The 21,988-nt window shown below is 45.4% G+C and overlaps 1 protein-coding gene across 2 annotated transcripts in view; it reads right to left on the reverse strand.

Moving 5' to 3' along the window:
• Positions 1-21,988, reverse strand: part of ADCY7 (adenylate cyclase 7) — a 66,159-nt gene that overhangs the window by 13,740 nt on the left and 30,431 nt on the right. For both annotated transcript variants that reach the window (XM_019535743.1, XM_019535742.1), the window contains exons 9-16: positions 18,865-18,997; positions 14,351-14,536; positions 11,079-11,122; positions 7,074-7,154; positions 6,274-6,346; positions 4,929-5,026; positions 3,469-3,553; positions 1,670-1,807 (exon numbers count right to left, since the gene is read on the reverse strand). In XM_019535743.1, the coding sequence (XP_019391288.1) occupies positions 1,670-1,807; positions 3,469-3,553; positions 4,929-5,026; positions 6,274-6,346; positions 7,074-7,154; positions 11,079-11,122; positions 14,351-14,536; positions 18,865-18,997 (838 nt within the window). The remainder of the gene's footprint in view (positions 1-1,669; positions 1,808-3,468; positions 3,554-4,928; positions 5,027-6,273; positions 6,347-7,073; positions 7,155-11,078; positions 11,123-14,350; positions 14,537-18,864; positions 18,998-21,988) is intronic.

A 21,988-nucleotide genomic window follows, 5' to 3' on the forward strand; every position in this document is an offset into this window, starting at 1 on the left:
ACACGTGGTCAGGAGAGAGGGGATAAAGCCAGCTGGGCAGTTTCCCTCGGGGGCAGCAGAGTGTTTGATCTTTTGTCTCACTCTCTGACCCTATTTGCAAATATATACCTTTTGTGTTGCTAATAGAGTGTGTCTGTGGCTGAAGGTTTTTTTCGCCTCCCGAGAAACGAACCGCGATTTTTACATCAGCTCCATGCTGCTTCTGCTGCAGCTGCCTGCTGTTGTGGGCAGAGGTCTGCAGACTTGGATCCCTGGCCCCATAACCCTGGCAGCTGGGGGCCCCTTCTGGCAGGGCCAGGGGGCAGGGGCTGTGGGTAGGGGGCAAGAGGCACTAGGAAAGGGGGACTGTTGTGGGAGAAGTGAGGAGCACCAACAGGGCTGGGGGGGTGAGGACTTTGGGGGCCAGTGAGGGGCACCAGCAGGGCTGGGGGGCATTTAATTTTAATAATGGATTTAGGGAGTTTTATCAAAGAATTTGCAGCTTTGTCAGAGAATTTGTGATTTTTTAATCAGAGAAAACCAGAATCCCTGCTGATCATGCAACAAATTAACCTTCCTCAAATGAGGTATTAGATGAAGGTACTCCACTTTAGAGTGGCTTAGGAAACCTGTGTTCCCTTGGGTAAATTTTTCATGCATTGGGCTGGGCTTATGCAGCGCAACCCTGCCCCAGATGCTGTCACAGCAGGGGGAGAAGGAGGTGAAGAGAGGGAGCAACACTGAGCTATTGGCTGGAGTTTGCTGCCTAGCTGGAGCTGAAGGAGGTGGAGGGGGGAGTGGAACAAAGCCCACCTCACCTCGCAAACCCCCTCCAGGTACCCAAGATGGGATAGTAGGAGGCGTGAGGCCAGGCCCACAAGATAAGGGGACTCCATTGTACTGCCCCCTCCAGCTCAGGCCAGGCAAGCCGTGCTTCCTCTTTTCTGCCTTATCTGGCCTAAGCTAAGTAGGGAGGGGAGGGGAGGGAGGTGGGGATGGAACAGAGTCCCTTTACCTCATGGGACCAGCCCAAATCCCCTACTGGGGTACCTGAGGGAGGGAGCTATGAGGTGGGAAGGCTGCGTCTCCCCTCCCCCTCTCCAGCTCCAGCCAGGCAGCAAACTTCGGATGGCAGCTCCTCCCTCTACCTCCCCCCCCCACACACTGCCCCAGAGCTTGGGGGGAGGGGTGCTGGGAAGGGGGGCAGTTCATCTGCCTCCTCGAAGGCACCCCTGTCTGCTGGCCAGGAGGGCCAGCGCAAATAGGCTCAATCCCCCGACCCAACAGGCAAATGTCTTGGATCAGGCAAGCGCTCTAGTTCACAGCATTTTATGTAAAGCACCATGAGTTACAGTGGGACTCTGAATATTCCTACAGAAATAGTAATTATAATAAATTATTATTGTTCCTGACATGATAAAAGCAAAGAGGGCAATGTACTACATGACAGAAGAACATTATGTTTGTATTTTAGATTCTACAAACTGCTTGGGACCTTTTTCCCCCTCCTGCATCCTACTTCACATTCCACACAAAATTGCCTTTCTGTGTGTCAGTGCGAAGTTAAAAATAAGTAGTGAAGCATTACCCATCAGAAAGTAGGGCCCAGGACAAGCCACTTGAGGAAATAGTCTGTGATGGTCACAATATTAAATAAAATTAACAAACTGAAGGAAATGCAATTACTTACAACATTAAAAATGGCGATAATCAGCAAGGCACCAACAGTGATGACGGCTAATGGGAGTCTCACTAGAGGCATTGTTTCCACCATCTCAGAAACAGCAGAAAGGGGCCTCAAAGAAGGCCATCGTTCTGAGCAACACCCCTGTAAATGAAATGAATGTCTCAGTCAGCTGCATGACACGGACATTAGTGCTCTGACAGTTACTGAAAAAAAATACTCTGTCCCTTGCACAAACTAAGGTCTAAAGACAATCACTGGACCATCACAAGTGCATTACCTCCATTTCTATTGAGAGTGATTTTGTTCTCTAATGATCAGAGCAAGAGAGCAAGAGCTGAGACGCTTGAACTCCCATCTGTGTAACTAACTCACTCTGAGATACTGGACAAGCCAGAACTACACCTTTGATTTCCGCATCTGTAAAATGGAGGTAACACTTTTTTACTTCCAAGAGTAGGGTTTTAACACCTATAGAATTTCTACCACACTACATACTGTGATAGCATCTAATGGGAGCCATTACCGAAACATTATAAAAAAGTTACGCTAAATTACAATTCTTGCTAAATTGAAAAATAGACTTTAAAGGCAAATGATTCACACAAATTACAACATACCAACCCCGCCCCTCCCCCCCCAAAAACCCTCCTCCATTTCCTGATATAGGAAGAAATATTTACTAAACATATGTTCATTTAAGAGAGCAAGCATACTAATTGAATATAAACATATTGTTCAGGGACTCTGAATCCAAACAGTCCTGAAGTTAAAATTAAACCGAATGCAATGTCAGGTTTGGAACTTTCTTTTTCTTACTGTTGCCTCCCTCGGGCACCTTGTGGCTCAATGTATAATACACCAACTACGGAATTCAAGAAAACTTTGCTACTTAATCCTCTAAAAAGATTACTATTCATACAGTAGTGTCCTGCACACTCTGCATCCTATTTCATCTGTCTCTTGGTACTTAAGAAAAAACACCTCTTACTGTATCATTTCTCATAGTAACTGAGATCTACCATGCTGAGGCTGCCAGTCTCATGCTGGAAGGTGCTGGTGAGAGACCATTCAGAAAAACTTGAATATACTTCCCACTTTGGTCCACCAGAGCCAAGATCTTACAGATACACAGTAAAATACATTTGTTCTCTCAGGAGTTCATGGGGAGGGTTAACATGAAGGTTGGACTGGACAACACTGTTTTTTTAAGATACAAGGCTGTTCTCTGTGTTTGTACAGCTGTTCTCATTTTATTAAAAACCATAATTATATACATTTGACAGTATACCTAGAGTGTCACACAGCAACGAATAAATTCAAGCACACAGTATTCAATTTGCTAGAATTTTAAGTTCAACAAAGATCCTTTAAGGAAAAGCAAGCTACAATATTACCATCATTAAAACATATGGGCATTTTTACTTTTCATATTACAGCTTTATGAATTCTTGTTTAACCCACACTTGCACTCAAAAAATGTAGGATTCATAACCAAAATCACTTAAGGAGTACTGTATAGTATCAAAATCTTGTAAAACTTGACATAAGAACAGAAAACACTTGGGGTTTTTAAAACTACAATTATATAATAGCATGGAAAATTATAGCTCATTTGCAAATGTAAATGTAAAACTGTATTTTAGACACTGAAATATACCCAGTTTGATTATTTCAGCTTTCCTTAAACTGCAAATGCTCAGCACCTAAATGCACGCCATTTATAGGTAGGTGCTTAAAATATTTGGGTGCCTTATTTTAGCCATTAACTTTAAAACAAATAGTTGACCTACATTTTTACTTACCATCCATTTATCAACAAAACACATGCATAAAATCAGTCCAATGATGACTGCTACAATCCCAAATGAAATCCCAAGTTTTGGAGTTCTGAAATAGAGATGAGAAGTGTTAAACGTGAGTTACAGGTATCATGCCATTATCAAATTCCAACTCATGAGAATACACCTCTTAACTATCTCCTAATTTAATAAAAATAAACAAAATTCATTTCTTTCAGTATGAGATGCCCACAAGATAAGGCGTTCCACAGATCAGAGGTGTCAAACATAGGGCCCGTGGGCTGGATCCAGCCAGCAGAGCCCACAGGGCTACCTGAAGTCTGCTGGAAGTTTGGGGAAGGGTCGTGGCCAGGGGCGAGTGGCCTGCCTCAGCATCCAGAGCCCTTGGGCCCTGGTGGACATTGCTATACGAGGCTGACCTCATTGTCCACTGTCACTGCATGCACACACATACTCTGTGCTGTGCACCACCGCTGTGTGTCCCGTGCTCTGTGCTGGAGCTGGAGCCCAAGCAAGCACCTCATACCACATTCTCCAAAGCACAACTATGTGTCTTGTGCTACAGCTGAAGCCAATATGGTTTGCCCCACGCTCCCTGCTACAGCCACCACTGCCACCCCTATGCATTCCATGCTGAACACAGCCCTGGCATGACACAAACACATCAGTGGCAGCAGCTCTAGCTCTGGCATGGGGTGTGCAACACATGGTAGAAGCTGCTAGAGCCACCCCATGCCCTGGGCAAGAATCTGGCCTACAAGCAGCCCTGTGGGTCCAGATCCAGCCCAGGGTAGGAGATGAGTCTGATATCCCTGCCATAAAAAATTGCTGCCCTCCCGTGGCTGAGATCCACTTCCATGTTCACTATCAAGATCTCACTTTCACTGCTCCTTCATTCAAAACACATGCTATTATTATCCTATGCATAAACAATAAGGGCAGCACACTAGAGCAGGCATGAAAACATGTTTGCCAAAGGAAGTCTACACAATCAGAGTTATGATAAAGAGATATTTAACAAGCCAACACCCTTCTTTTGAGTTCCTCCTCCATGTTCCTTTTTCCTCTTAAAGGAAAGGGACATCTTGGCTCTACTTAATCCTTCTCCTCATTTATAGTCAATCTGGTTATGGTCAGATAAACTATCTAAAACAATACATCCTCGTTTAATTGATCTGTGTATTCCTCTGTGTATGTACTGACCATTGTCAAAACACACTACTGAGGAAACAATGTCCATTTTTTTTTATGCAGCTGTCCTGGCTCAGGTACCAAAACTGCCTCTATGAATGCAATGTGCTAACAAAGAGCAGGTTAGGATTATATGTCACTTGGTTACAGCCCTGCAGGAAGGTCTGGAAGAATGAAAATGTTATTCAAGCAAGAGCTATTGCTTTACCTAGGGGTTCATTTAAAATGTAAAACAATACAAAAAAAGAAAGAAAGAAAAAATATGTACTTACCTTAGCATCACAAACATTTGTATCACAAATATACAGAGCAACACAATACTGGCACACGCAAAGTAACTCCTCACTTTTGGGATGGAGATGGTGCGATACTGAAACAGATTGTAATCATGTCAGTAAAGAGAATTACAGAAGCCAACTACAGAATTTACTGAGCTTTTTTAAAAATAAAACAGATCTGCCACCAACTATTTTTACCCCCTACAGTTAAAACCAAACGCAAAAGATTTTTAAAAATCTAATAATAAAGCAACCATTAATTGTCATTCACAGAATAGTTCAAAAGTATTGATTTCCAACTTAAAGAAGTATTGTACTTGCATAACCAATTATTATATTATATGGGAATTCACACAGTGGATACATCTATATGTGCAATTAACACAATGCAATAAACTCCAGGGCCATTTGAGCTGGAGTACACTGCTCCCAAGGGCAGGGCTGAGACGTGCACCCAGGACAGCAGCAATTTGGGATAGGGTGGAGCAGCCCTGGCAGGGGAGCACTGGGGGCCAGCTCCAGGCGGTAGCATCAGACAGGGGAGGGGCAGGCAGGAGCCAGAGGTCTGGTCCCTGGCTGGCTGAGCTGACAGGGCACAATTTGTGCCCAGCAGTCACCATCTACACATGTTTGATCTCACTTAATGACTCTGCTGTAAGATAGTATTGTCCCTGACAGTACTATCTTACAGTGGAGTTAATTAGTTTACTCTGTATTAGTGAAGCTGGTTCTTGAGGGGAGTGGGAGGCATCAAGGGCCAGGTGTTCCAGGTAGGGGGAAGCTTTATGTGTCCAAATGTGTTCTGCAAAGCAGAAGCAACAGAATGTAAAATGTTTTACTCGTAAAGAGATTTGAAATGCTATGCTGTCCCCATTCAAGTTAAACAACTATAACTGTGAATGATTTGGGCATTAAGAGTAATATTACCATTCATACAGGCTATGTACTGTATCTGCCAATTCTGATACTCTACATACAATGACACGAGCATCTGTTACACTGAGTTGTACAGAAACATTTTAAACGCAGCTTCTTGCTTTTTTAATAAAGATACTCAAAACTAATACATCTTACTGACAGAACCCCATTGACTTAAATTAGGGCCAGGTTTTAATCTGAATTCTGTAACAGACACCTTTAGTCCGTAGGATTAAGATTGCCCAAAAAAGAGTGGATAAGCCAAACAGTCTGCACTACATCACATTACCCAAGACCCCTCTGGGCTGCAGTCACCTCAGAAATCCCAATGAAGAAATAAAAGCACTTTCAACAGTTCTCTTCTGCTTGCATAAATTCCAGTACCAGAACTATCAAAACAAATTGCTTATCCCTTACCAACCTCTTTTTCAAGTCCTGTTTCTACAAAAAAGAGCCAGAATCTACAGAAGTCATCTGATTTACAACACCACGGTCTGCATTGAAACAAAAAGAGATTTTACAAAACAAAGGCAATAACTAAAGTAGCAGGATGCAGAACAGCAAACAAAGCCCTTTAAAAGCCTGACAGACTGACTCAAAGACCACTTTGTTAGTAAGGTCAACAATTTACAAAAGAAATCTATTCTGACAGTTCTGTTAGTATACCAGTCCTCAGAGTAGAAGTGCTAGTGCTGTCAGCACCTGCCTATGTTCTCCAAGCTCTGTCCACGTGCACGCATCAGTTCTTTGCTCCTCAGCTGTTTGTATGCAGAAATGAGACAGAGAACTTCCCACCCCTTTCCTGACCTTCACTCAGCTCATTTGTTTGTACAATGCCCAGGTACCCGAAGTAACGTCTAGGCTTTTTTTCTCAGCTAGAACACTGTACAGTATAGTATACTTGCATTGGACATGATCTGTTTCCAGGTACAATTTTTTCATTTTCTCAGAAATAAAATATTGTCCCTGGGCAGAATTTTACTGTAGAACAATGTTATTAAGCTATACTAGAACACCCTGTAATCAAGTTAGAAACAAGGAATATTTAAGAAAGAAAGAAAAACCCAACCAAAAAGAAACAAGCAACAGAAAAAACCAAGACAATTACTCCTACTGGTTCTGGAAATCAGAGCAGAGGTTGCATCTAGTTTTAAAACTGAGAATGCAGGTTTGCTCAAAAGAAAAGCAGACCCAAGAAGAAGATAATAAAATAATACATACTTGGTCGAACTAAGACCCTCAATGGTTGACATCATTTCATCATAAATATCTTCCTCCAGCCTTCCTTTCTGAGATGTATTTCTGAGAAAAAAATGTATGTATATGACAAAGCAAATTTGTGGCTTATAAAAAGGGATTTATCTCTACCCAAATCTCCAAAGTATGCTGCACAATATAAGCATAAAAGGGTTGTCTCATACTGCTACTATTATTTATTATTGTAATTTTACCATTACATATCTCTTAAAAATACATTAAAATACCAAGAGATGTACCAATTCCAAAATAAGCCCTAAAAATAACTTAAAAATAAGCGTAATTAATTTTGAGACTTTTGTTTATAAAGTAAGGTTAAATTCAGATGCTACAAATACAAAAATATATTTACCTTTATTGAAACCTAAAATAAATAAGTAAAAAACTACTGGGAACATTCAATTACTACTAATGCAACAATGAAAAAGGAATGAATCTCTTCAAAGTCACCCATTCCCTTACAAAAAAACACTTCTTACTTTTCTGTAGAAAAATAGAAAGGGGGTTAGTGAGGACATACTAGACATTAAGAAGTCCAGAGGGAGAGAATTCTGTGCTTACAGGAATAAAAAGACAAAAAAAATATTTATAGTTTACAACTCAAGAAGAATACAATTACATGCATCTAAATCTATACAAACTAACACAGAGGAAGGAACACACATTCACGCAAGACAGCAGCTTTAATAGATGAATTAATAACCACTAAGTTACTCATTCAAACAAAATAATTCTGAAGGCAGCCTATCTTCAGTGAGTTGTCAAGCTGCATAATCTTCCTTTTATTTTATTTGGCTTACTAACGAAGTCTGAAATGCCAAATTCTGCAGTGCAAAAGTCTATTAACATAAAGTTAGTTTATGTAAAGGTTTAAAAGGTAGAGGTAACATTTGCAATGCATGGAGAATATGGCTTGGTTAGTCTTGTAATACATTTACTGCAATGTTTATCATTAAAAGATAAACGGGTTGCCAACACAGTCAAATGGGTCACCAACTGGCCTGGACCCAGACAGTGGTGGTAGATGGGTCATTTTTGACCTGGAGGGATGTGGGCAATGGGTTTCCGCAGGGCTCGGTCCTCGGGCCCGCACTGTTCAACATCTTCATCAGTGACGTGGACGAGGGGGTAAAAAGTACCCTGTTCAAATCTGCTGATGACACTAAGATGTGGGGGGATGTGGGCACGTTAGAAGCAAGGAATAGGCTCCAATCGGACCTACACAGGTTACAGGGGTGGGCGGACAAGAATAGGATGGGATTCAACACTGGCTAGTGCAAGATGATGCACCTGAGGAGGAAGAACCAGCACCATACCTACAGGCTGGGGAACTCCCTTCTCATCAGCTCAGAGGCAGAAAAAGATCTTGGAGTCATTACAAGATGAACATGCGTCGGCAGTGTGGGGATGCAGTCAGGAAGGCCAACCGCACCTTGTCATGCATCCACAGATGCATCTCAGGCAGGTCCAAGGAGGTGATACTCCCCCTCTGTGCGCACTGGTCAGGCCGCAGCTGGTGTACTGTGTCCAGTTCTGGGCGCCGCACTTCAAGAGGGATGTGGACAACATGGAGAGGGCCCAAAGGAGGGCCACCCGCATGATCGGGGGACAGCAGGGCAGGCTCTATGAGGAGAGGCTACGGGACCTGAACCTGTTCAGCCTCCACAAGAGAAGGCTGAGGGGGGATCTAGTGGCCTGTTACAAACTAGTCAGAGGGGACCAGCAGGCATTGGGAGAGTCCCTGTTCCCCCGAGCATGACCAGGAGTGACTAGAAATAACGGTCACAAGCTGGCAGAGGGTAGATTCAGATTACATATCAGGAGGCGCTACTTCACTGTCAGGGCAGCCAGGATCTGGAACCAACTTCCAAGCGAAGTGGTGCTGGCTCCTACCCTGGGGGTCTTTAAGACAAGGCTAGACAATCATCTTGCTGGGGTCGTTTGACCCCAGTACTCTTTCCTGCCATGGCAGGGGGTTGGACTTGATGATCTGCTCAGGTCCCTTCTGACCCTACTAACTATGATACTATGAAGATAGCAGTTTCTGAATTACATAGAACATAAGTACAGCTAAGAGGCATCTCAAGATTAAACACAATGTCTAAAAGTTGGATTTTACAATTTCTTCTATTCAGGTTGAGCAGTAAACTTGCAATAATACATTAAAATGTCTCAGAAATACAGTATCTCTTGGAATGAGATACAATACATTCCTTTAACAAAGTCCATATAAAACAATGGCCAAGGCTTGCTGTTATGAATATGGGGGGCAGGGTGGCAGGGGCATTACATAAACTTCCCCAGGCCTGACTGGCCCACAGAGTAGGATAAACAGTGGGATAAATTAGAGCACAACACTAGCTTTGGGTTTTGCAAGTGCTGACATAACCACTGCACTAAGAGTGAAAAGTTAACAAAGTTATTCTCCAAGGAAAAGTCTGTTTCTTACACTAAACCAATGCGGGTGCTGCATGTTGACTATTTTTCTCGTTTACTAGCTCTCAGGGACAGGTTTGCACAGCACCTAGCTCAGTGGGTCCTCCTTCCCACTCTGATTAAAACACACAAGTGCTACCATGAGACAAATAATTAACAGGTCATAGGAACAGAAGAACCTGTGTTCCCCATTATTAAATGCATGATAACCTAAGATAGCAGCACCATATGGAGTTGTTTTCTGCTGATCTTTGTCTCCTTTTTCACCTCTCTTCCCCGCTGTACCCTGTTCTGCTTCAAGTGAAATGCAATCCAGTAATGTTTGAGTGAAGGAACTATCAAGAGGACAGAAAAAATGTCATAATATTTGAAATATATGTCCTAAATAACTGAATTATTTCTTAGGAACTTGTAACATCCTTTAAAAACAGTGTAGACCTGATTGGAACCCCTTAACCCTAGGGTCCAACAGAACTACTGCATTTGATTCCAAGATGAGGTGTTTTTCCCCTTTCAACATGGGAAAAACAAAGGCTTGTCTCAGACTCAAGTATTACTGCTGAGAGCTGGGAGAAGCACCTATGCAGGGAGTACAGCTGGGGCAGGGACAGTACTGGCAACATGCATATTCCTATTTCCAGCATCTCTCCCTGCCTGACTTCCTTATGCCCTTCCCTTTGTCTCCCTTGTTGGCAGGAATCCAGGCAGGACAGAAGGAAATCCCATGCTGCTGTGTCTCCAGCCAGCTGGGTGACCTGCAAAGCAGTTCCTCCCGGCTTCCAGCTGTAGCAGTGTGATTCAGCTGTAGCAAGCATCGGGAAGCTCCAGAGTCACTCCTGCTGCTGCAGAAAGCAGCTCTTCAGGAAGCCCAGCTATACAACATGCAGATTCCTTCCTGGAGCCTGCTCCCACCCAAGGGGGTGAATGGGTGAGGTGGAAGGAAGCCAAGTGGGGAAAGAGGAATCTGTCCACTGCAGATCCGGACTCCCTGCATAGCTGCTTTCTCCAGTGTGGGGTAGGACCAGCTCTGGGACTCACCCTGAGCCCTGATCAGTAGGTAAAGCGGCTGAGGGGGAAGGTGGGCAGGGAGGCAAGGAACAGGGAAGTGGTGGAGGGGGAAGCACCATGGGGACAAAGGGTGGCGAACAGGCTGCCTGCCCTTGCTTGCTCCCACCACTTCTTCCCCCTCACCCCACCTGCCTCCATCCCTGCTTTCCCCCGCCTGTTTTCTCCCTGTGCACCTCTTTGACTGCTTTCCCCACTCCTTCCCCTGCAAAAGCAGACAGACAAACTTAAGATGACCCTCCAATCACTAGATTCTGGACATGGAAAATTACATAAAATTATAAATTTATTGCCTCTAGAATCTAATTATTGGGGTCATCTTAAAATCAAAGTTATCTTGGATTTCGCTACATGCAGTAGTTGTCTGGATTTTATTTAAATAAATATCTAAGTCCTATAATGAGGAGTGCATCTAACAGCAAAAAGACCCTAAAGCCATACAGTAAATAACAAAGTTACTTGACTCACCTATCTGAAGTCCTCAGACGACCTGCCATACTCAAAGGTATTTCCTGAAAAAGGAGAATTTGAGAATACATTTAATACAATCATCTAATAAAAACTGAAGAGATAATTTAAAATGTACTTTAAGAGAAAGTCACCCAGACACCCATGACAACGTAAGTGTGAAGAACTAATTTAAATTATACAGCAGATGTTTATTTTCCACTGGACTACTAGCCACAGAAGTGATACAGAGGTATTGTACAGGATATTCCATGATACTTGATCAGCACTGAATGCATAGCTTAGTTTCAGACATTCATGTAACAAGAATCTTCTTCACTCACTCGTCTGAGCCCCACCCCTGCAAAATGAAAGAATTCTATTCTACACTGTAGTTAATGTAAATGCTATACTAAATATAAGATGGGAAGAAAAGAAGGAAGCTGTAGTATTCACCTTCAGGTGAAACAAAATAAATCTAGTGAATCTCCAAAGGAAAGTTAAGATCCAAAAAGAACAGACAATAACCTTGAAGTACTGGGTAGCATCAGCTCTTCTCAATAAGACAAAACTATCCTTTTAGCCTGGATGGGCTTTTAACAATCAATTCATTTATGTAGTCACTGTCTACCTGTGGCCTTCACTGGTACATATCTAAATGTTTTTTCCCCAAGGATAAACATAAACTTAATTTTTGGCAAAACCAGAGATCAAATAGCCACATGGATAATGCCTAAGTTTCCAGGGTCAGTTCCACTATCCCATAGGAATTTTTTTTAAAGTTTTAACACTGAATCAAAATGAAGTGTAAAAATAAAATAAAATCTCAAAAATATTTTTAAAAATATTCTTACTTCAACTACAATTTCAAAATGCAAAAGCATTTGGAATAACATTTTTTTTTTAATTTTAAAAATATTAAGACGGTTGGAAACGCATTTCAAAATGGTCATTGTGTTTAGATTGGCAGAATTCACTAAAATGTTCCCTTTCTAACAAGGTTATTTCTGTTTTGACAACTGTTTTCTAACCAGAGGTGGAAGATTGCTGCCCAGCTTTATTACCAATCTCTTCTCTCATCTTCATAACATGTGTGAGGGGCTGGCTGGCAGTGACTTAGCCCAGGAGTGTTGAAAGGGCAAAAGATGATCAGAGGACTTGGGATTCCCTTTCCTCGCCAATCTGGTAATGATTTGACCCAGGGGTTTTGAAGGGGTAAAAGATGATTGGAGGACTTGGGATTCCCTTTCCTCACCAATCAGGCCCCAGAGACTCACCCTCCATGCCCCCCGATTGGCCCCTTGGGTCACCTGGAGGGGGATAAAAGGGGCAGTGTGGCTGACTCAAGGGAGACCAGCAAGGGACCACAAAGAAGGAGATTCAAAGAGCTGGGAGTGGGACCTGCAGGCAGCAGTTGGACCCTCAGCAGTGCAGCATGTGGCTAGCAGGAGAGGCTCCCTGGAGCTCAGGATCCCCTACAAGAGGCTGCAGCCAGCAGGAGAGGCTCCCCAGCTCCAGCAAGGATCTGAGCAGTGACCTGAGAGGTTCCCAGCTCTGCTTCCAGCTCCTGCAATCAGAGGCCAGGCAGCTCGACGTCAGGCCAGGGCGCCTGATAGGTCAAGACCTCTAGTAGCTTGGCACAACACCAGCACTAGTGGCTGTGTGGGAGAGCTTCTGCCTACCACGTGGGAGATCTGAGATCAAAAGTCCCAGCTGTGGTGACTTGGGGCGAGTGAGCTAACAGGGGAAAATTCTTCTTGCAGTGGAAAGGGACCATTGTTTTTTCCTCCTTTCCCCCACTCCAGGTACCTAGGCCCTATATTCCTTGTCATTTGACATTTTGTGCCTTTTGCATTTCACCAACCAGTATTGTTTGTTTTACATTTTGGTTAACCCCGTCTTTTGTCAACTGGATGAATATGGCTAGGATTGTAAGCGTCTAACCTTTGTTGAATCCTGCCCCCTCAGGGCATTGTAGGGTCCCCTATACCCCCTGGTTTATACTGGTTATGTTCCCAGTATTGTTTTCTCATTAAAAGGTATATGGTTAAGTTCCCATTGGTGGTCTGGCTCTGCTCTGTAGGGGGAGGAGAGTCCCTACACCTCCTACAGCGCTTGTGCACCTGCTTTGATCCCTTCAATTGGAGAGGGGGTACCTCTTGGAGTACCACCTGGGTGACGCATGCAACAATTCAGATCATCAGAGGAATCAGAATTGGAGCCAAAGTAGAAAAAAGAGCAGGATAGCATTTTCCTCTAATAATTCACTCCCCTCTCTTGGGCTGATAATACAGTTTTGATAACATTTAGGGCACACAGTTAGGTCCAGCTATTCCCTCTGACTTTTAGGAAATGCGAATCCATTCTTTAAACTGTCAGGACTTTTGTGTATTTGGAGCAATTGGATGGGCTGGTTTGTTCAGTTTTAAATGAGTGTCCAGGGTTCTCAGAGGCTGGGATGGATGGTTTTTTATACAGACTGGGTGGAGGGTGCCAAGGATACAAAAATATCTGAGACAAGCAGAACTTAAGGTTTTTGCAACTGGTTTACTAGCAGCAACAGGCCTTGCTCTGCTGGGCATTAGTCACTTTTTTCTGCTAAGGATGCTGACTGCAAAGTTCCCTCTAAGGTGTGCATGTGCACAGCTGTGCACAACTAAGTGTGTCCATGCACAGCCTTTTCAAGGCCACGCATCAGGAGAGGTGGGGGTGGGAGCCTGGCACGGGCTCCACCAGCTCCAGGGAAGTGCTCCGCTCCCTCAGGGCTGGAGAGTGAAGCACTTCCCCGGGACACTGCGGGAAATGCCCCAAGGCAATGTGGGGGAGTGGAGTAGTGTCCCGGAGCTGGCGGAGGCTTGCTCGAGGCAGGCAGCAGCTCCTCCCCGAGGTGAGGCAAGGCAAGTATGGAAGCTAGGGCAGGGGGCTCCACTGGCTCCAGGGAAGTGCTCCACTCCCCAGCCCCGATGCAGGGAAGCAGAGCACTTCCCCGGAGCTGGCAGAGCCCGCGCCAGCCTCCAACCCCTGCCTCTCGGCCGCTGGCTCCAGTCCCTTGGCTCCCGGCCCCCTTTGATAATTGTCCTATACTGGACTGAGGCGGCGCGCTCACGGACCACTACTCTTTAGAGGGAACACTGGCTGATTGTGCACAGATAGGCATCTGTTTGGCTTTTTGTACAAATCTAAATACCTAAAATGGCAACACATCCAGTGAAGAGACCAATCACAAGTCTTAAATTCTCCACAACGGATAGGGAGGAACAGCACAAAACCTAGAATGCAACTCCAGCCCTCACCTTTCTTCGCCTCCCTTGCGTAGCTGAAGATTCACTGCTCACGCTTTCTCTGTGGTTCAGGTGGGCAAAGGGTCTAGCCGCTCCCCAAGACTCCAGATAACGTGTCATTCGGACAGAGGCTCGCATCTTCAGCCCATCGTTCACCCTTGCTTTAGGAAGATGATTGTTTGAAGTACTTTGTTTGGACTAAAAGACGACAATGCCAAAGTTAAAATACCAGAAAAATCAGCTAAGCCCAGAAGCTTGTACCATATGAACCTCAGAGCAAGTATGTCCTCCCAGGATATGCCTCCTTCCCTCCCCCTCCACCAAGCATATAGACAGGGTGACACCCTTGATTCCCCATCTGTTGAGCTGTCCTCAAAATCTCCCCGCCTGCAAAACTGAGCTCTGATTCCAACTTCTGGCTTCCTGACCAATCACAGACCAGAGAGCTTTACAGACAACTGAAGGGATTCACTCCACTTGAGAAGAGGCAGAAGGTGGGCAAGACCAAAAGCTTCTGCCATACGTCTTTGGTACATGATTCAAAGGGAACACCACAGTGACTAGGAGGGCAAAGGAGACAGTTCTGCAAAATGCAGATTCAGCTCCAGATTACAATGGGGATTATATCTCCTGTGCAACACTTTTGAGTCAAAGGCCACAAAACTTCCTTCCACAGGACCAAAAGCAGGCAGGGCAAAAAGACTAATGGCTATAATACGAGCATCAATCACTAGTCAGATACTGCATCAATCAGTAGTTATATCCTAGCATCTAAAGCATCATCAGGTGTGCAACAGCCATTTCAAGAGGTCTACTGAGTTACCATGACAAACATTCAAATAGCATATGTGCATCTAAAGCATGGCTGCACTAATCATTAATTGAAGGTAGCTCTCCTGTGTTTCTTCCTAAGCAACTCCTAAGAAAGACGATGCAAGAGCTATTTTTTTCCTCCCATGTCTTTTCCGTGTCGATAAAACACTGCAAGAGGGCCGGGCCCGCAGGGGTGGTGACCATATGGTTCCTTCCCGGCTCGATCCCTAAGATGCCCTCCCTCGGTTCTTTGCCTTCCATACTTTGTTTTTATTAAGATATTAAGGAAGGGCTACTAAGACCCATGGTCTTGGAGCAAACTCTTGTCACTTCCAGCCACTAGCAGGTTCCTCCCGGATCCTGCTGGCCTCAGTTTGCACCCTAAGTTGAGTAGGACCTCTCGGCCCACCTATGCCCCCAAGGCCCTATAGCTTTCAGGGCTAATTACATGGGCTCTGCCCTCCCCAATACCCACACCCATGCCTCACAGATGTTATTGATCACCAGTCCTTCTGGGCCACAGCCTCAGCCCCTATGATTAGGCCTCCCTGTCCAGGCACTTCATTCACCGCAGCTACTCCCCAATTTGTTTTCTAGGTTTACCTGCTTCTCTTGGGAACTTCACTGCCCTGGGCTATTCCTGGGCACAGCCTTCCTGCATGTAGCACTTTTCCTACACAAGCTGGCTCCAGGCATTATTTCCCACCCTAGCAGGCTCCTGCCTCTGCATCTGCCCCTCTCTGTGCTTTGGGCCCTTGGCCCCAGTCTCTGGGCCACTCTGCTCTGATCCCCAGGCTGCTGTGCCCCATCTCTGCCCTCTCCAGGCTGTGGGCCCCTGGCCCTGATCTCTGGGCTGCTTTCCCCCATCCCAGGGCTCCTGTGCCCAGCCTCTACCCTTGTCTGAGCTACAGGCTCACCCACCCCTGCTCCCAGGCCTACCATTTCCAAGGCCTGCCTCCCCAGGCTATGGGATCACCTGTCCCTGTTCCCAGGCCTGCCTTATTCCCAGACTCCGTGTTGCTTGCCCCAGCTCACCTGTTCTCAAGAGCCCTGGCTGCAGCCTTGCTGCCAGGAGTCGCTCTCCATGTGGCACTAAGGGCTAGGCTGCCTGACCAGCTCCATCCCTAGGCTTATATGGTTCCTTCCAGTCACAGGACTCCCTAACCAGCCCCCTGTCACACCTGCAGGCTGCTTCCCAGGCTGCCACACTCTCTTGAAGTGATAGGCACACCAAGCACCCTGTCACAAACACCAATTCAAAATTGTCAATATTCCAGTGCAGCCAACAGTTGCCTAGTTATACTTAGGCAACCAGCAGTTATAATATCACCTACCTTCCAAAAAGGGTGACACTGCCATGTAAGTCACTGAAGAAGAATGATGCACTGAGACAGCATTTTCTCAAAGCCACCAGACTACATTCATTGGGGATCTTGGCTAAGATCCTCCACCATCCCACAATTAGTATCAAATGCAGCACAGAAGCAGCCACCTGAACTCTATTAACTATTGGACCATATTAAGAGCTGGATTTGTACCTAACATGTGCGTGGGTGTTGGGCCTGCTTGCTTAGCTGATCTTTGATCAATAGCTTATCACAGCTTGCGTATGGCCTCTGCAAAGCTGAACTGCAGGAGCAATACAGCATGTTTCCCAGCCTGGAATGTGGCTGCCCAGGGGAAGTAACACAACCAGTTAAGGGCAAGGATAAGGTAAAAAATGACAAAGATGTGTGACCTCTGAGACGCACTTCCCTATGCATCTGAAAATAATCTGTGATCGCAGGCACCTGCTTGGAAGCTACCCAAATCCGTTCCCTGCTCCTGTAGTTTTTGATGGCCACAGAGGAAAACCCTAAGCACCCAACTGCAGATTCATGCAGCTGTTGCACTTGCCAGAACAATTTTTGTACACCCATAGTGCACAGGTCAGATGTACCAGCTAGTGACCACACCTCAGTTATGTGTGGATGTCACTGAGCTCAAAGAAATGGCAGGGAGGAGGAATTAAAAACAAGTAACAGCAAAAGAAAAAAAGCTAAGCTGATGGTGGTTTTGCCATGTTTTAGACAGATGCTCTTTTACTGTCTGTACGCTCTGGTGTGGCTATTAAATTTTCTTAATTCTGACTTTTAATGGGAATTTAAAAGAATTAGTCAAACTCAGGAGTGACCAGGGTATCTAATTTATGCTCTGGGAACCCAATGAAAGGCAGGAATTATTGGGTACTACAGGCGTTCCTCCTGTGTTATGGTAATAAATGAATCACAGTGGATTATGTGAACTGGTGAGGAAAGGCTCATGGTTGGGAGTTGGCAGTTAATTCACACATCAGTCGCACCAAGCCTATTTTCCACCTCCTACATGAGATGATGGGGAAAAGCTACAAGTGGGTGAGTAGTTGGGTGTGCAATCTCAGTATTCAAGTAGAACCTGGGTGTGAGTATCCCTTTCAGGAAGAAGTGGTTTTAAGTGAAAAGTCAGCATTTGGCTATACACTACTGAGGCAAATACAGCAGGCACAGGTAGCTTTCAAAAGAGGTTTTCCTACAGGCAGTGGACACTCACATTGTTATGTTTGAGGATTTTCAGAGAGTGTTTAGAGTACAATGTACAGAAGAGATTTTATTTAGAATTCAGGACTGGTATATTAGCTTTATTCAAAACTTGTTGGCACAAACTGATTTATGAGCAAAACAAAAAAAATAATTAAAAATGAGTGTTTCTTTGTCTCCCTCTAGTGCAGAGGTGGGCAATTATTTCAGCTGGAAGGCCACTTAGGGAGTTTTGGTGAGCTGTTTTGGGCTGGGTCAGCACCCCTCACCCCCTATACAACAGCTCACCAAAACTTCCTACATGGTAAGTGGCAACAGAGAGCAGGCAGGCAGGGCACATTTGGCCAGACGAGTGGAGAGTGGCATCCAGGAGTGGGGCAGGTAGGCAGGGGCTAGGATTATGGGGCACAGACAGTAGGAGCATGGGCATGCTCTCTGCCTCCTCCCAGGTCAGGCTGGTGGTCATAATCCACCTTCTGCAGAGCAGATTGCAGCTCAGATCTGGCCCCATACTATCACTGCAGTTCAGCCCCTGCCTCATGATATACCCACCCACCTGTTCCACTCCCAGGTGCCATCCCCATAGCCCCATCCCACCCACCCAAGTGCCTCCTGCCTTTGGGGGTCCCAGGCCAGTCTTCATGGAGACTTTGCCTGCCAATTCCATTTGGCACACCCCCCCCCGTGGTGGGTGCACAGTAGACCAGCCAGGGTGCCCAGGTCCAGCAGCAGCACCACCAGCAGAAGCAACTGGAAGAAGCTTCCACCACTACCCCAGACCCACTTCATGCCCAGGGTTAGCAGGACTGGCCACACACGCCACAGCTGGTGCTGTCCCCCAAGCCTGAGCTGGGCAGGGGCTGAGGGACATGCCACAGGCCAGATAAAATCCCTTGGCAGGCTGGATCTGGCCCAGGAGCTGTATTTTGTCCACCCCTGTTCTAGTAACTAGAGCACATCATTTTATGAACTTCCTATTGCATTCAGACTGGTCAGGTAAATTAAAACAATAGAGAAACATGTTTTTAAAGCCAGAGAGTTTTAAAGCCTGAGTTCAATTCGCTACATAGTAGATGTACATTTTAATTCTATTCTTGATCCAAACATTACACATGCACATACGCACACACTATACATATTTAAAAGGTATATACTTACCCTTGGGTCAATCACTAGGTACGTTTTGATGTTATTTGCTTTAAGGTATGGGTCTCTCTGGTGTCCATTCCCTTCTTCCACTTCATAAACTTTACCTAGGTGTTTTAGGGTGGCTTCAGTGATGTGTACACGGCTGCAAAGGAAAGAAAACCAAGACCCAAACACTTACAGAAAGGTCAGCCTAAGAAATTCATTTACATTTCAGTGGGGCTGTTGGCATTTCTGTGCTTCTCAACGGCCTTATGCTTTGGCAGCCAAGTCCAGGGTCCTGCCAGCTATCTGAGTAGTACCTGCAATCAGGAGAGCACATTTATAGAATACAACCTGAGTTGGATCCACATATTTGGTTAAAAGGGCTCTCAAAACACTTCCCGGAGCTAAGTAATATTATTATAAAATGAAAGCAAAGTATAGTAGGATAGGGGGAGAGAGAAAGATTAAGAGGTACAGGAAAAGGCAAAGAAATATCTTCAGAGGAGATCTGATGACTTGACACAGCCAAGAGACACAAGAAGGCTGTACCAAATGGGAGGAGTTACAGAAAAAGCTCTCATAAAAAACACAAGTTGGACCGTATTAAAGGAGCGTCCAGTGCTAGACATTGCAAGGGAGGGGAGAGGCAGGAAGAGGAAGCAAATCTGGAAGGTCGGCTACAGCAAATCCATAGGGAGTTTTATTACCAAGGAAAACAATTCTGAAAAGAACAATCAGAAGTCCACCACCACCTAATGGGAGCTGCAAATACTGCCATATATGCATTTTGCTTGTGTGTGCATGGTCAGGAACATTTAATTAAATTAACTAATCACATGATATCAAGTGTTTGGATAAAACCATTTCAGGGAACCACAGTGAAAGAGCAGAATGGTTAAATGTGGTAATAAAACAGCCACCTTTTGCACTTATTCTGCTTTCCAGCTGTAGATTTCCTGACAGTCACAGATAGAGTAAATGTGGCACACGGAGGTGAAACACTATCCAAAAAGTTGTAACGGGGCTGGGAAGAGAACTTTGGCTGTTCTCTTCCAGAAGGGTAGCTGGGCGAAGGTCCAAGGACTTGCCTGATAACAGTACAAAAGGGATTAATCACTGCTCTCCACCCCCTTCTGCTGCATAGGTGCTCATGTGAAGATAAATTAGGCAGGGCTTGAGATCACTGACCAAAAAGATCCTCCAGGAGGCAGGCCAGGAAGCTCTATGTGCAGCTCTTTGGGAGACAGAAGGCAAAGAGGATTTGTAGTAGAGAGGTCTGAACCCCAATCCTGTCTACCACCTAGTGACTGGACATAAAAGACTAACTTCAATCTATTCATTTAGACCCAAGACAGAAACTATGTTGACAAATGTACTGGATTTGTTCAGGGACTTTACCCGAGTCTCTCTTCCCTCTTTGTTTAGCCTTTGGCGACAATGAGGCTTCACCCAGTAAGCCATGTTCTTCGGGGCCTAACTTGGGACAAACTGTTTAAAGTCATCTTGTCCTGAACAGTATCGAGATAGAGTAACCTACTTTGCTCAAAGGCAACCTTAATGACACTAAGAAAGCTCCCACAGGCTGCTAGCACAGTGAATTTATACTTCAGCACACCATGCAAAAACTCCTCCATGGAGACAGGCCATAAGAGTAACATGTTTTAAAAGGTAAGGGAAACACTTTCTGATCATTTACATTTACAGAAATTATCATGAATATTCAGCAGTTCAGATTCACAGGAGACCAACAATGTCACATTAACGCTAATGTAGCCCAGGTAACTCGGGTATATACTCCCCTTCTCCAACTGAAGGGAGTTGTTAGGTGGCAGGTGTGCTGTGGGGGAACTGCAGACCACTCAGTTTCCCTGTCTCTACAGAACCCAGCCAGAACAGTCAGAGGACTTAACTATATACAAATTTATTTACATTAACTCTCCACAAGGAAAAGAAACATTATATATATATATATAGAACATTCTCTCTCTCTCTCTCATCTAAACAAATAACATAAACAATACCCTCTGGGTAAATGCTATAAAACTTTACACCAGTGCTTCAGATACAGGTAAGCAGCTGATCTGAAACAGATAAACTCCAAAATAAACATAGACAGCCAACAAATAAAGATAAGTGTAGGTGAACAATAAATAAGCCACAAATACAAATAAACAACAGGTGAAATAATAGCAACAGGGGGTCCCAGAAGAGCCCTAGGACTCTACTCATCTACTAATTTACAAACACGTGAGTTCACAAAATATAAGGCATGACATCACACCACTTATGGCGCAAGAACCTCAAAGATAAACTTAATCCCAAGGGGAAAACCCAATGCCCCTGGGCTTTCCCAAGCCCTACAAGGAAGCTGGTAGCTTCAGGGGTGCCCTCCCAGTGGGACCTCCACTCTCAGTAGCCCTTCACTAACCAGGGGGGACAACCCCTCCCCTGTAGGAATCCTTTTTTCCCTGCAACTCATGGCTCCCAGGCCTGGAGGGTGGCTCTCATCCTCTGCACCAAGCTGCTCTCTTGCCTGTGGTGGGCTTTGAGGGGATAACTGTCCCCTGGAACAGGGCTTCGCTACGCAGGGCTTTTGGGGCCTCTGGCTTAGCCCTGTCTGCTGGCTCAGTAGCCTGAGCACCATCTGGCTCCCTGGACTCGACCCTTTTGCTATGGGTTGGAGGCCTGGGCTGCCTTATGCAGCACCAGGCTTGGTCCACTCCCGGACTCTGTGCAGCGCCTCCCGCATCGAGCTCCTAGACTCATTCCGGGGGTTGAGGACCTGAGCCACCCAAGCACTTCAAAGGATCTGCTCCACACCCCAGCCTGTGCACTGTGTCTCTGGCCGCATGCTAGAGGTTGCAGACCTGAGCAGCCTCATGCAGCTCCCAGGGTCTGGATGCCACGCACCATGCTGCACACCGATAGCCTAGCCGCTGGAGCCGTCCGCCATTCCCCGCAGATGGAAGTCTTCAGGGGCGCTTCCAAGCTACTGCTTCACCTGCCCCTCAGCTCTTCTAAGCTCCACTCTTCTCTCTTCTCTGCCCTGGATGCGTCTCTCTCATGCTGGGCATGCAGCTCCTTTTATACTTCCAGGGCTCTGCCCCTGAAGTCTTCTGGACCTGACAGTGTTGCAGTTCCTAATCAGGTC

The sequence above is a fragment of the Crocodylus porosus genome, unplaced genomic scaffold (assembly GCF_001723895.1).
Source record: "Crocodylus porosus isolate Cpor-Errol unplaced genomic scaffold, CroPor_comp1, whole genome shotgun sequence".
Lineage (NCBI taxonomy): Eukaryota > Metazoa > Chordata > Crocodylia > Crocodylidae > Crocodylus > Crocodylus porosus.